Raw genomic sequence first — 15,585 nt, forward strand, 5'->3', positions numbered from 1 at the left:
TTAGAATTGAGCTCTTAGTTCCTCCTGAGCGTCTCCATAACCTTTTATTGAGCATTTGATTAGCTTTTTGTTAAATACTACCTGCATGTAATACATTTATTATCTGTATATAGATACATTGACTAATAATAATTTCATGGGTGATTTTTTTCGGGTGTTCTGTCCAGGAAGCTTTTTTGCTTCCACTTAATTCCTGGTAGCTGTTTAATGTCTGAGGCTTAACCTTGTCTTCGGACCTGTCCTCTTGTCTCCTGCTATCACATACAAAGAAATCTCAGTATGTCTGATGCCACGTGTGTTCATGGTATTCAGTGCTTCTATATCTGTTGAACTTGGGCTTTTTCCTTTTGTTGGGCATGCGGGAGCTTAGGTGATGGTGTGAGCTGGGCTCCCCTCTTATGGTTCTTCTGCCTTTTTGCTCTCCCATACTGGGTCACTGTTCTTACAGCTAGCTGCTGCAAGAACAAAACAGCTTTCACTTCGAGGTTGCTGGCTGGGGGAATATCATCTTGCATCTTGAGTTATGCTCGTCTCTGCATTTTGCCCTGCTAATTTAAAATTATGTCCGTGGCTTGCTGCTCGAGTTGGTTGGCATTGATCTGCCGTGCAGTCCTGGGGAGTGGTGATTTTGTTTGAGTGTTCTTTGTGGGACTTGATTGCTGGGTAAGCAATAAGCACAGTATCTCAGTCTTGGTTTCCAGCTGAAACTTGTGCTGAAACTTTCACTGTTTGCAGCCTAGAGAGGCTCTAGAAAGGAGCACAGCTAGGTTTTATGTTTAGCAGTATAAGAGAGAGCTAATTTCCTAAGCAGAGTCTCATCAGCATCCAAGTGGATGCTTCCATCCAGCTTCCTGTGTTCCCCAGGGAAGACTGAAGGCAGCTTGAGAAGCTAACCTGCATGAATACAGATCTCAGGCTAAGGAACTGCTGGTGGTGCCTGTCACTTCCACTGAGGGAGCTGAAAGGAGAGGGGTGAGCTGCTGTTGCTGGGGCATTCCCAGCTTTCTAGAACAGGAATTAGCAGCCTTCTGTACTTGTTTCCTTGCCATCTCCATTTTCTCCCCTGAAGAAATAGCCAGACCCTTTCTGGAAGCACAAGGAGATAGGGAAGGGAGTTCAGCAAGTTGCATAAGGGGAAAGGTCATGATGAGAGGTAGGAGAAGTCAGCTTGGAGACTCATCCATCAACCAGGTTTATGAAGCCTGGGATCCACGGTCTGTCTAGTTACTGGAGTCCTTTCCTACCACAGGTTTGAATGTCCACAACTGTGCAGCAGGTTCCAGCTACTCCTCCCTTGATCCCAAAACAGCCTTCACTGTGTGTCAGCCACAGCACATTTTCCCCCCTGAACAATTTATAGCATCATAGACAACTCTAAATCCAGCCCAAATCATTCTAAGTTCCCAGCCTGACTATAATATACATTCAAGATGTTGTGAGGAGTTGCTCCCCGTATACCTGTCTTCCATATGTGCTTGTTCCCTGGGTTTTGGTGAAGGCAATCTTCAACTTTTAAATGCTTTCCTTCCTTAGTATTAGTATTCACTATGAATTATCAAGGCGTTAACGCATTCCCTAGCAAATCCTGGTGGATATGAATTAATTTATGAAACTCCATGAGATCAGCTTTGCTTTTTCTTTAATTTATTCAAGAACCAGGTAAACAAAAATTACCTCTGTAAAAGGCAAGATTCTTTTGATTGTTCTTTTAATCCTTTGCATTGCTGTTTATACCTTTGTCAGAAAAAACATACTTGTTCACCTATGTATACACTATAAACTTAACAAGCGGGCCTGATTTTCACCTAAGGATTAAACTTGGGATTTTCTTTAAACTTTGCTACTGGCGTTAACTTTATCTTTGTGTCACTGCAGGTTTACAAAGTGTTGGTGTCGGTTGGCAGAAATGAGTGGTTCGTCCTCAGACGGTATGCAGAGTTCGATAAGCTCTACAATACGGTAAGCAAAAGGCAGGCACATGGCCCTGTGCCAGGACAGCACAGGGTAACGCTTGTTTGCAGTGGTAGGGCTGGAGCTAATTCCCTCATTGAGGAGTTCAAGTCAACATTCAATAACCATAGGGGCCTGTTTTAAGAAAATTACAGGGTGTTTAAAAAAAAAAACTTCAGTTTGTTTGAATTTTAAACTGAAAATTGGCTCTTTGGTCACTGTTTTTTGTTGTTGCTTGGGATCGCTGTATAGTAGTTCCAGTTCACTGGTTGTCAAAACATAATGTATGTGTTTGTGATGGTAAAATTCACAGCAAAACTTGAACCATCTAGCTAGACGAATTTCTCTGCAAATAGGTGTCTTATTTTGAAGGACTGAAAGCAATGAAGTAATCCTTTTGTCTTAATACAAACTACGAAGTCAGTCATAGCAATCGCCACCTGTATTTTCATAGCCAAATTCAGCGGTGGTGTTCCAAACAAAATAGGCCTCTTCACCAACTGAATGAGGGTTTCTTTGACTCATTGCTAGGAGACAAGTTTGCCTCATTTATGTAGCAGGTAGGTGCGGCTCAGCTGTGCAGTCTGTTTCCCTGTCCTGTACTGTGTCAGTACTGATTTCTAGTTCTTTGTGTTTGGGGCCTGCAATTTTTGTTTTAATAAAGGAAGAAATAATTCTCTGTGATTCCTGTAAGTAAAGATGACATCAGATGCTTAACTGTGCCTCAGTTTCCCGTCGGTTGTCCCTGTCAGAAGCACTCCCTTAGTGCACATGGATTTACGTTTGACAGTGGTATACAAATGCAGGTAAATGAGCTTGGTGCTTTCTTAAGGTCTGAGCTGAAGTCATGCCATGCTTTGCCTGCATCTTGGGGTAGGCTTCAAAGTGATGTGAAAGCAAAGCATCCCCTTTTCAGTACTTCCGGAGTGCGTTTTGGTGATCCCATTCCCTTTGGTAAGACATTTCAGTGATCCCGTTCCTGTTTCCACACTCCCTTCCTTCTCCTCTCTTCAGGTTGTCATTGCTCTGCTGAAGTTTGTTCAGTGCTGGTCTTTCTAATGCACGTAGAAGTGGAGGTCATGGGGAAGCATCTAGTTTCTATTCAGTGTAATTCATACAGTGTAAAACATCAAAAATAACTTGTATTGCGAACTGGAAGAGATGCAGATGGTCTTAAAGAAAGAACTACCAAGTACTGTATCAGAAAAATACTTTCTTAAAAAGAGGATGGAGAACGTGAAAAAGATTTTCTCTTCCTGGGAGTACCTAAAGATGAAGTGAGGCTTGGCTTGGCTCAGCTCACGTCAGATTTATTTATTTTTTTTTTGTGAAATTCAGTGATGCTGTGTATGATCTGATCAGTTTATCAGTACAGAATGTAATTCACCTGTCAAATGCAGTATCATGAAGCATAGGTTGTTCATCTGTTTGCAGTTTTGAGTTGGGGTAGACCACCTGTGGATTTTATACATAAAAAAAGTATGCATGCATACATACGTAGCATACAGATATCATATAGAAACAAGAAAATAAAAAAAAAAAAAAGGAAAAAGAAAGGAGGGAGAGGGAACACCCAAGAGAGAAAGATGGAGGAAGAAACAAGAAGAATAAAACCAACATGGAAATTCTAGCATACTTTTTTGAATCTGTGACAAGTGGAAAGCCATTTTGATAACCCTGCAAGAAGGTAGTCCATAGCTTTATAAAGTGAGCTGCCCTGTGGATTTAAAAGGGTATGACTGGCATAAACAAGCTGAGTGCAAGTTGGTTTTTTTTTCCCAAGCATCTGGGTAAAGAAGATGGAAAAGAGGAGCAGAATTGCTGATAATCAGATGTTCAAACCGTTCCTCAGAAATCAAATAAAATGCAATTATTTCTAGATACTTGATGTTTAAGCACAGTTCAATTGTACATCTTTATTTTCAGCTAAAGAAGCAATTTCCAACTATGAACCTGAAGATTCCAGCTAAAAGAATATTCGGAGATAACTTTGATCCTGGTAAGTTATTACCTTCTTGCTTGTTTTGTCAGTGCCTTTATTTTAGACTTGATTTGTTGCAGCCTACAAGAAGCTATCTTAGATGAGTCTTACAGCAATCCTCAAACCAGTGACTAACCCTAAGGTTAGTCATACTTCAGTGAAGAACAGGAGCTAGCGTAGGTAGGTGCTCTGCCTTCTGATCTTGAGCAAACTATTGCTTGGTGGCCCAATACCTCTTGTACTGAGTGCTCCAGCTCTTCCAAACTGTCCCGTGTTCTGGATTGTGAGAGATTCTGAGCTGTCACTTGTAATCTCTCTTACGTAAAAGCAAAAACCAAATCAGAGACTCTTCTAAACATATGCCTATTAATTTTTAATCTACTTTCTGTGATTCTTTTTCCCCTAAAAAATAAATAACTGAGGGATTTGTCCTTGAAGGCTTTAGAGCTTTGTATCTAAATGCGCTTCCTTGGACAGTTCAGATGAGAATAAACATTCTCCTGTTGTTGCTGCACTTCTGGAAGCCTGTCTGATGAGATGATGGTGTGATCCAGTTAGGAGTGATAGGACAAAATTAAGCTGCATCAAAATTAAAGCTGCCTGCATCAAAATGTTAATGGAAAATCATCCTTAAAAGTGCATCTAATCAACGTAAGTGACACAGTGGATGAATAAATACAAAGGCTAATGAGCAGTGCATGTCTTTGCTCTGAGTGTTTATACTCATCATTCAGGCCCTTTTCATTTAAGGATTTTGCTGAGGGTCATCGGGAACTTCCCTCCCTCCCCTGGCTTGTTGATGTGATCAGTCTGAGTCGGTAGTTTCACCTCCTCATGCACCTGTGTAAAGGTTTCCTATTCTTCTTTGCTGAAGTACGAGTGGATTCAAAGTTGTTGACATTCTTGGGATGTGCTTCAAGTACAAGTAGATTTAAAAGTGTTGACCTTCTTGGCATGTGTTTGGATTTCTTTAAGAGTTCTTTCAAACATCTTAATTTTTACAGTTCATTATCTGCACCCTGACATGAAGCTTCCTTTTCGTGTTGCCTTCCTCTGATGGCTGCTTCTGATAAAAATGTAAAGGATGTCCGAAAGTTCTACATGTATTGTGTCTACAGGGACTTCTTGCTTTATTTTGTTTATTTTTTTATCCAAACTTGGGACTTTCAGAACTGGCTGAACACCTATTAATGTTGTACAGCCAGATACAGTGAGATTTCTTGGACTGACATTTAGAAAATGAGACTTTAAATGGGAATGGAGGGAGTAAAACTTTTTAATAAAACTATGTTTGTAAAATATAGTTCTCAGACTTGTTTTAAGTTCCTGAGAGCTACCCTGAAATTCTTGAAGCATGAGAAAATAAGTAGTTCTTAAGATTTTTCTTGCTGCAGGGCAGGGTGATACTCACTTAAAGAATTATTTATCTTAAAACTGATTTACTAAAGCTTTGATGTAAGATTTCTGATGGCTTCTGAAATAAGTCATGTTTTACAGATTTTGGAAAAGTATCTTTATTTTGTCAGTCCATTCTTTAATCTGCAACTTGGGTATGCAGTATTGTGGTCGTAAGCATAGCAGAGTGAAACTGAAATAGCCCTTTCCCCAAATCTACTTAAAATACTGTTATAATGTACGTTATCATTTAAACACTGTCCTTATTGTCACTCGGGTTATTTCAAAATTAATTCCATTTTAACTTCAAAAACAGGACAGACGGAAATCATGGGGTCCAGTCAAAATACAGAACTAGAAAATTACAGCAGACGTTTCAGCTGATGTGGTGCAATGTTTTTTCTTCAACATCAGGGTTAGGTTTGTAGGCTTAGAGCGGTAGATGACATCCTGCATCTACCATGCTGCAATAGCTCGTGTAGATGTTGGTGACTTATGTAAAATCCTTATGCGAATTTACCTCCTATTCTGGGGATTATTAAATAACCTAGCAAGGATTTAGGGATTATATTCGTGAAAAAACATGAACGTTTTTCCTAATATTGGGGAGGGGGACGACTTGAAACATTTAAGTTATCAGTAACCTGCTTATGGCAGTCACTGGAATACCTTAAATCTTAGTACACAAACTAATTTTTGTGGAGTAAGTATTTGTGATTGATACAAGCAGTGAAAGATGAGATTTTTCTGTTTGACACTTTCTCATTATTTTCCTATTTCACATCCCTCATGTATCTTCCCATATTGCTTAAAGAGTTGCATGTTTTAAGCTTTGTATGAGGTTGAAGATTCTGATCATTTATGTATTTTTTTGTTTATTTTAAAGTTAGAGGTGATGTACAATATGGAAAGAGATGTATTTTAGTTAAATATCTATCATGGTAACATCTGAGTGCCTGCTGGCTGGATGATTGTGCAACTTTTCCACTGCCATACCTTTATTCTGGAAATATGCTGCTTGGTGGGACTGTTTGCGTAAAAACTTGTGCAACTGAGGTCAAGTTTTGCCACTGGCTTTTTTTTTCTGAGCGAAATTAGGACCTGAAGGGCTCATCCATGCAATGGAGGCTGCACAGGTTGGCCCACTGTGGTTGCACGTTGCTCTTGGAGCACTTGAGTTCATGTTTAATCTACCTGCCCTACTACATTTTAAGGTAGTGTTACAGATAAACTGAAATTTGTTCTCTCACCTCACCTGAACATTTTTAAGCTTGTGATTTTCATTTGTTCTTTTTAACTGCTATCCATTTAAGTCCTTAAAAGAAAAAAAAAAATTAAACTGGAAAACAAGTCTTTTTCATGATCTCACTGATCATTCCTAATAAATCTTTTTTTCAGATTTTATTAAACAGAGAAGAGCAGGACTGAATGAATTCATTCAAAACTTAGTTAGACAGCCAGAGCTATGCAACCAGTAAGTAGTTTCCTTTCTGTTTTATAAGGACTATTTAAAGGACATGAGATGTCAAATACAAAATTGCAAATTAAGTACTTCTTACTAGAACATTTGTTACCTGTTCAGTGCTTTTAAGTATAATAGATAATCTTTAAAGTGGTGTCTCTCTTCCTCAAGAAAAATCTAGAGGCTCAAGAATAATAGAACATGTTTTTGTTTTCTCAAAGCCAATCTAAAAATAGTTTTGCAATGAACTGATTTTAGTTTAAGGGGTGCAGGTTCCAGTGTAAACTCTCTCGCTCTAGGGTGGATGCTTGTTTTTACTATTTGAGAACTCAACCGCTTGCTGCTGTGTTGCTCTTCCAGGAGTGACTGCATCCTTTTGTTAGAGCAATTCGCCAGAACTTGTTTTTAACCACGTTAATCAAGTAGCTTTATCAGCTTGACTTGGGATAACCAAACTTACCAGCTTAGAGCACACAACCATGGTTCTGTGTAGACTCTTCTCGCAGAAGAACTGCGGGTGGGCTGACCTTGCTCAGTGGGACACTGATGAGATGGTCACACACCACAAACAGCTCCAGTTAAATCTGGAGGAGTGTTTGCAAACTGATCTTGGGGGTAAATCACATTTCTTTCAATATAAATCTAAAAGTAATAAATTTAAACTAAAGCCGTGCAGCTTTCTGCATTGCTCGATCTAGTTAAACAGCAAAGCTCTGTCTGGCATTACTGCTGAGTTTCCTTATTGCACAGGTTTTGTTTAATTAGCCTATCAGTACAACCTGTGAAACTGTCCCTTTCCCACAGGAAAAAAATACCTGAGAATATCGCTGCAGTTTGAAATATGCAGTCAGGTATTTGAAATATGCAGTCAGATATTATTTTCCAACTATTTAATGTCTATTAAGTTGACGTATGTACTTCCTTTCCTTTTTGAAAAAGAAGGGGGAAAAAAAAGTCTTTTTGTATACGTATTCCGTGTGACGAGTGGAAAAAACTTTGAAACACAGTCTTTATGGTGAAATAGTTTTCCACTAAAGGAAACGCTGTGAATTTTGTGGTCATAGCATTGTTCTTCTCTGGGAAAGAACAGAAGGCACTTTAAAATAATGTGTTGAAAGCTAATCTGTTTTGTTCAATTAGGAAAGGATACTTTTTTTTTTTTTTTAATTTAGTACAAACCCCCTCTCATTTGGTCTTCAGTTTCTCCAAATACCAAATAAAAGTATTTTGTCTCAAAACATTTTAGATTTGTTCTCTAAATGGAAATCCATCCTTTTATGTGCATCACATATTGTAGCAAATCACATTAATAGCTACATAATCTACATAATCTGTTGTCTTTTCCTATATGCCAATCAATATGAGCAGTAAAGAAATACCAAAACAGCTTTGTTTTTTTGGTACAGCCTGCTAGAAACTACTCAAGGAATACGTAGTGATTGAGTCTTTACTGTAAGTCCCTATACATGCTTTCTTAAACTGTTCTACTTTAATATGCCAGTAAATTTGGTATTAAGTAAAATAACTTGTAGGAAGTTAGTTAGTAATAAAGACTTGGGGGTGTTTGCATTTTCAGAGAAGTTTAAGAAAGCTCACCTTCCGCTAAATCTTCAAGCATTAAAACCAGTATTGGGAGTTCATACTTTCACGTCTTGCTTGGGCAAACTTTCTCTAAAGATTAAGGTTTGCTTGTGATGCCTTCTCCTTTCTGGAAGGGAAGGCACCTGAACATCTGGATTGAAAAGCACAAATGTCAGGCTCAGTATGTCCAAGATAGAAATGTTTACATGATTTTCTGATACGTAGCTGTATGTTTTTGTTTTTTTATCCTTCAGTGAATTTCGTTATTGGATTAGTTATGTTTTTGAATATCGTATCCAACCCAAATATTTCTGCTCAATAATCAACCCAACAAAAATCTGAAGTTGAATTAGAGTCATCAGAGAGGCTCTGTAAGGGCTGGTGGGTGATTTTCTTGCAGTCCCTGTCAGGTGGAATACCAGGCTGGGTGAACCATTGTCTTAAAGTGAATTTGGAATTGAATGGACCAACTTCAAGCTGTGTTTACTCAGCTAACTGTATTTGTAGGAGAACTTGCTTTCATGGGTAGAATGCAGATACAGTGTGCACACACAAAAAAAAAAAAAAGTCATAAGGGATAGAGATGTGATAATGCATCCTCCTAGATGAATGATAGGATCTGCTAATTTGTTCCTTGTGAACGCTGTGAATCACCTCAATCACTGAGCTGCTTTCCCCCTCAAACGTAGGTCTTCACTGAAAAGATGTCCAAAGAAAATGTTTGAATCCCAGGGTATAATAGTGAGCACATTAAAGATGTACCATAGTTATTTTTAAATAGACCAAAGTAGCTCCTTAATGAAAATGAGTACATTTGCATAACACTTGAAGAACTTGAGGATAACAATACCCTGCAACCTCCGTGGGGAAATGAGTTACCAGCTCTTTAAGTGAGAAGCTGGTATCTGTATCAGTTCCCTAGAAGGGAATTAGTGTGACGAGATTTTCTGGTGTCCAAATCTGATGGATATAAAAATGAATATGGAACCTCTGGATTTCAAGGGATTGCAATACGTGTTGGGAAAAATTAAATCTTGCGTTAGAGTAGTCTGGTTCTTTTAAAATCTTCTTGTTCTTTGTCTTTTTGACTATCTTTTTTTGCATAAGAAAGAAAGCAGTGTTTTACATTTTTAAAAAAGGTGTGCAGAGAAGGGGGAGTAGCTGGGCACCATTATTTATATAAAAGTATGTCCTTGCTTTTGACAGGATCTTAATGTTAATTAATTTTACCATTTTGTTCCAAAGATTTTAACTTTTTGAGCTTGTTCATGTTTCTGTGTGCGTACAGAATGGTGTATCTGCAATTTTTGTGGGGGTTCATGTGTTTGCAGAACTAGAAGGAACCATGTTTAGGCAGAGATTGGGACCCCTTCATGGGTTTTCAGAGATGATCCATAAGCGAAATTTACCCAGTCCATCGTATAAGTCCAGGCAAAACCAACTTTCTGGTAGTAAATGTACTATGCATATTGAACATACCTTTCTAAACTATTTTCTTACTTCTTTTAATTTGACATGTGAGGTTATTTTAGGAACGATTTTAATGTATTTTAAGATTCTTTGAATTAACACAACATGAGCTAATGATGCTGCTGCAGTCTTGGCTAAGGAATTGGTTCGTTAATCTTTATTTTATTCATTACTTTTTTGCAATGCTTCCACAACTGCTAAAATCAGTGAGGATATGGTGTAACACTGATAGTTATGCCTCTGGCTGCTACATCCTGCAGAACTGTTAAATACTCTGAGGCTGTACAGCAGTCCTTCACTGAACTATTTTTTCCTGCTCTGAATTCACTCATGGACAAAGTTACTATAGTAACTGTTTGAGATGTATTGCAACATGCTCTACTTAATCAGCCAGTTGTCCAATATAATTAATGCGGAAAGATAATTAAGGTCAGGTTTGTTACTACGTGTCTAGTGAAAAACGTTAACGTTTTATTCTTCATTTTACAATAGACAGAGGTTCTAGACTTAAGTTGTTGTGTGATGAGTCAATATTACTCCAATTTTCAAACAGTGATTTTTCTCTTCTGGGGAGTGAGGATACAAAACATACCCCGAAATAGATCAGCACGTGGAGTTCATGTAAGATGGGAAAAACTAAGCTGAACTGATGGTGTGAAATTGCATGAACAATCTCGTCGCCCTACTTTAACCTGAAAGGCTAATGGCAACTGAAATAGATTTCATACAGGGTTTAGGAGTACAGAATGTAAGCGATGGAGACTGTGAGCCTCGAGTAATTTATGGCATGATTTAGGTTCGGTAACGCTAATATGAAATACAGCAGCTGGAGAAATGTCAAAAACAGCTCGGTCCTCGCTTCTGATCCATGCTTTACGAAAGTGTGAAGGGTGAAATGATGGAAAATAGCGAAGTGTATCTCCTGCTGATAGAAAAGCTACCCTATTTTGTATATGCTGGTGATGAAAGGGCAGCTCCATTTTTGTTGTTGTTTTTCGTACTGAGTGAGTCATGCAGAGTTTCCTATCTGAGGCTCTCCTGGGAGCTTCTCAGAAAACTTTCTCTGAAATTTGGGTAATGCTTCTCCCTGAATAAGCTAGCTGCCTTGTAGTGAATCACAGGATGGTGTGGGTTAGAAGGTACTTTAAAGATCATCTAATTCCAGCCCCCCTGCCGAGGGCAGGGACATGTTCCACTTCACCAGGTTGCCCAAAGCCCCATCCAGCCTGGCCTTGAATGCTCCCAGAGATGGGTCATCCATAACTTATCTGGGCAACCTGTTTTAGCTACCCTCTTTTAGTTTAAAAACGCTACTCCTTGTTCTATCACTACGCTCCCTAATGAAGTGTCCCTCTCCTGCTTGCTTGTAGGACCCCTTCAGGTACTGGAAGGTTGCTGTAGGAACTCTCCTGTCCTTATGGGAGAGGTGCTCCAGCCCTCTGGTCATCCTGCTGGCCCTCCTCTGAACTCACTCCTGTAGGTCCATGTCCTCCTTGTGCCCCAGAGCTGGATGCAGTGGAGTCACAAGAGCAGAGCAGAGGGGGACAATCACCTCCCTCACCCTGCTGGTCAGTGCTTCTTGGAGATGGTGTCATGTGCTCTTCCCCTGTCAACCAGTGCTGTAACCCTGTTGTGGAAGGCCACCCAATTAGTCAGGCATGATCTGCCCTTAGTAAAGCCATGTTGGATGTCACAAATCGCTTCCTTATTTTCCAGGTGCCTTAGCATATTATCCAGGAGGATCTGCTCCTTGGTCTTGCTGGGCGCAGCGGTGAGACTGACTGGCCTGTAGTCCCCTGGGTTTTCCTTTTTTCCCCTTTTAAACATGGGGGTTATGCTTCCCCTCTTCTGGTCGGTGAGAACTTCATTGGACTGCCACGACTTCTCAAATATGACAGACAGTGGCTTACTGACTACATCTACCAGTTCCCTTGGGACTCATGGATGCCACTCATCAGGTCCCATGGACCTGTGCACCTACAGGTTCCTTAGATGGTCTTAAACCTGATCTTCTCCTACTGTGGCTGGTTCTTCGTTCTCACAGTCCCTCTGGGACTTGGACTGTGTGACTGGAGCTATTGCTGGTGAAGACTGAAGCAGAAAAGTCACTGAGTACCTCAGCCCCCTCCATATCCCAAACAGGTCTCCCGTTTCCTTCTGGAAAGGGCCCACGATTTCCCTGGTCTTCCTTCTGTCAATGACACACCTATAGAAGACTTTCCTGTTGCCTTTGATATCCCTGGCCAAATTTAATGCTAACAGAGCTTTAGTTTTCCTAACCTGATCCCTGGCTGCTCGGATGATTTGTTTGTGATTCTGGTATTGGAGTTCATGATAGTGAACTGCAGGAACCTGAAAGATTCAAGGCATCTCTTCAAGTGGTATGCGAGCTGGAAGTGACACACAATTAGGAATTAATTTTGCCCCACTTTTGCATCTCGTTATGCACTATGGGAAGCTTTCAGTCTCTCTTGCCAGTTTCTGAAGGATAGCATTTTGGTCCTGCAATTAAATTGAAAGATTTATTGCATTGTTGTTTGTGCCCAGCTAGCTTACATCGGGACTACAAAACCACCATCTTCCACTTAGAAGCATTTGGGGACAGGAACATTACTATTATCACGTACCTCTTGGGACATCCATCTCCCTTTGGCATACAGACTAGATATTTCATTCTGTACAGCGTTGTGTTACTTCATTACTTTTAGAAAACTAAAATCAGTCTTATAACTGTTCTTTTTTTTTTTTTTGAAAGAAAATGGGTTTTCTTGTGGTTGCTGGCTAGTTAGCACTTACACTTTGCATACTACTTTTTCTTCTAATATTTTTAATGTACTTCTACAGAACTTTGTCTCATGAAGCCTTCACATACGTGTACTTTCACATGTCAAATTTTTCAAGTGGGAAAGCTTACTTACGTAACATACTCAGCAGTTGAATTATGTTGCTATAAAAAAATCTGTGGTATACAGTCCGTAATTACCAGGAGTGTAAAACTTTGTGATGAGTAGCTTCTCGGTTGGCTGCCGTTGAAGCCATTACTATTTTTCTACGATTCGGGCTGAAATGGTGCAGGTTATTGGTATCCTAATGCATCTCATTGTGCTTCTAGCCCAGACGTCAGAGCGTTTCTTCAGATGGATAACCCCAAACACCAGTCGGATCCATCTGAAGATGAAGATGAAAGGAGTAATCAGAAGGTAATAACACAGACACAGAGCAGTCTTCTAAACTTCAGCTACTCAACAGCAATCTTAAGTATATTGCTTACTGAAAATTACCAATCGGTTTTGCAGTAAATCTCCTCTCTACTCTTTTAAACAAAACTGTTCTGCTGTGGGCTGTAGGATATTTTCCTGTCAGATAGGAATAGCGGAGAAGATTTAGAATGATTGCTAGCTTTGTCTTGCTTCTTCCCCATTTGCTGTGGGTGAAAGACTCAGATGTAGTCACAGTTTAGTTGTCACAGTTCTTTTCAGTCTCTTCAAAGATTCTTGCTAAGGGCATCTGGCAAGGAGCAGTGGAGACTGAATGTTTAATTGTGTGGGGTTTTGTTTGTTTTGGTTTTTAAGGAGAGGGAGAAATGCAATTCTCATGGAGGAAAAAGAAATTTCAGCCTTTCTAGAAGTCACTCAGGAGCAAAGATGGATTTAATTTCAGTTCATATTGAACACTGTGAGGTCTCAAGCCTCTTTTGTCAGAAGAGCCACTACAGAAGTACAATTTAGATGGATTCTCTGAAAGTTGATTTACAATCTCCAGAAACAGCACTGGTTGCAAAAAGTCTTTCTAGGAAGGCAGAAGTGCCATCATTGACCTTGTTTTCTCTGGTTTACATCTTGGCATATAGATGTGACCTTAGTACTTCTCTTTTTATTCAGTCCCTCTTAAAGAATGTAAGAATTGCCTTTTTGAATCTGCTGTGGATCACACACAATGCAGTGTGTTTTCTGAAAGTCTCACTTCCAAAGATGCTGATCTTTTGCTTTTTTTTTTTCCTTCTGAAGTACTTGACAGCACAGTGAGCATACAGCAGAATACTGCAGAATATTATAATTTAAAAGACAAGTTTTCTTCTCTTTTGAAAGATACTGTAAGTAACGTGGAAAGCTTCTGTAGAAAATACATAATGTATTATACCACAACAAATTCCAAAATAGGAGGAGAGCTAATGTGTAGTGGCCTGGGCCGTACTCTTTGATAGAAGTTAACGCTCTCATAGTTACTGTAAGTGATGTAGCTGTATAACCAGGAACAATAACAATCCCCCCCAGTCTTAAAATGTACATAGTGGTCTTTAAAAACAGTTTAGTGCCATGGTGCAGTTGGTTCTTACTAGTGCAGTAGGCACATCTCGTGTTGCTGCTCAGGGAGTGCTGATTTTGTGATACCTGTCTGCCTATCTCCAGATAACTTGTCTTTGGAATTTTCCTTTCTCTGATAAAGTCCAAAATAACAGTGCGGGTACTGCTGCTGCTTCTTTATTTAAAAACAAAATGGAGAAAGTTACTTAAACGAAGGTGGTTTCCTCTTGTCTGTGTAATTTCCAAATTCCAGCTGGGTGTGTGCTGGTAAGACTCATACCGTTCCTGGAATTAGTTAGTTAACCTTTAATGTCAGGGTGGGAAAGGTTGGTAATGTTTTTTCTTGGTGGGGGGAATGTTCACTTTTTTTTTTTTTTTAAAGCACTACGTCTTTAATTAGACTCTTGCATAAGCAGTGGGGATTAAAAATAATTTTATTGGTAAGGTCTTGGAGAATTTAGGACAAAAGGTAGAAAGTGTATTCCTAGAGTGAATAGGGAGGGAGCCAAATTCTCCATGAGGAACACATCATTTGTTGAGACAGTCTTAAATTTTCATTCTTAATCTTGTTCTTTCTATCTGCACATGACTACTGTATTATCTTTATCCTGCAATATGATGTGTGTGGAAATATTTTTGTGACAATGTGGTGACGGCCAGATATTGCAACTTACAGTGCTCCCAGTTTAGATGTTAGATATCTGTGAAAAGCTATTCTAACAAGTGTAGGGGTATAGGTGGAGCAAATCAGTGAAGTATTTTGTAATTACTACTGGTTGAAGTATAAGAGAAAAAGTGAAAAATAAAATAAACCTCTTTTTCTCTCAACAGTTAAATTCTACCTCACCGAATATCAACTTGGGACCATCTGGAAATCCTCAGTAGGTTTCAATTAACTACAAACTGAAAAATTAGACTGAACATAATTGTTAATAGTATGAAGAGTTCTTTGGACGTACGGCTTTATTTTTTATTTTCACTGCTTGGAAGGAAGCAAGACATTTAATCCTGTGCTAAATAAACCCTTTAATTTTTTTTTCCTTTTCACCTTCAGGTTTTGTTAGTCTGCTGTTATCTGTAGGTTCGTGCCCGGCGTGCCCCGGGTCTACACTGCTGTCCTTTTATTTAAGGATGATATAGCCAAAAAAAACCCTCTCTTCCTTTGGGAGTGGTCCCAAAACTGTTAAGAATGTGACCAGTTTCTGAAAACAAGTTCCTTTTAGTAGATGACAAAGGAGCAACTTACCTTGTTGATAATACAGACTGCAGTCACAAATTGCTTCTCTGGTTTCTTCTGCAGAGTTTCTGTTCTCAGATACCTACAAATTTGTGCTTTTGTCATCAAAGCACAGAGCTTTTTGTCTTTTTTTTTGTTGTTGTTGTTTTTTTCTCCTCAGATTTGTCCTGGGCTAACAGGGAAAATGCTTAATAGACTGCAGTGA

The 15,585-nt window shown here is 39.3% G+C and overlaps 1 protein-coding gene across 2 annotated transcripts in view; it reads left to right on the forward strand.

The window, feature by feature from the left end:
• LOC311222384 (serine/threonine-protein kinase Sgk3) overlaps positions 1 to 15,585 on the forward strand; it is a 53,676-nt gene that overhangs the window by 28,732 nt on the left and 9,359 nt on the right. For both annotated transcript variants that reach the window (XM_084306647.1, XM_084306646.1), the window contains exons 3-7: positions 1,876 to 1,959; positions 3,877 to 3,949; positions 6,725 to 6,800; positions 12,952 to 13,039; positions 14,975 to 15,024. In XM_084306647.1, the coding sequence (XP_084162773.1) occupies positions 1,876 to 1,959; positions 3,877 to 3,949; positions 6,725 to 6,800; positions 12,952 to 13,039; positions 14,975 to 15,024 (371 nt within the window). The remainder of the gene's footprint in view (positions 1 to 1,875; positions 1,960 to 3,876; positions 3,950 to 6,724; positions 6,801 to 12,951; positions 13,040 to 14,974; positions 15,025 to 15,585) is intronic.

The sequence above is a fragment of the Netta rufina genome (assembly GCF_964035555.1).
Source record: "Netta rufina genome assembly, chromosome: 2".
In the NCBI taxonomy this organism is placed as follows: domain Eukaryota; kingdom Metazoa; phylum Chordata; class Aves; order Anseriformes; family Anatidae; genus Netta; species Netta rufina.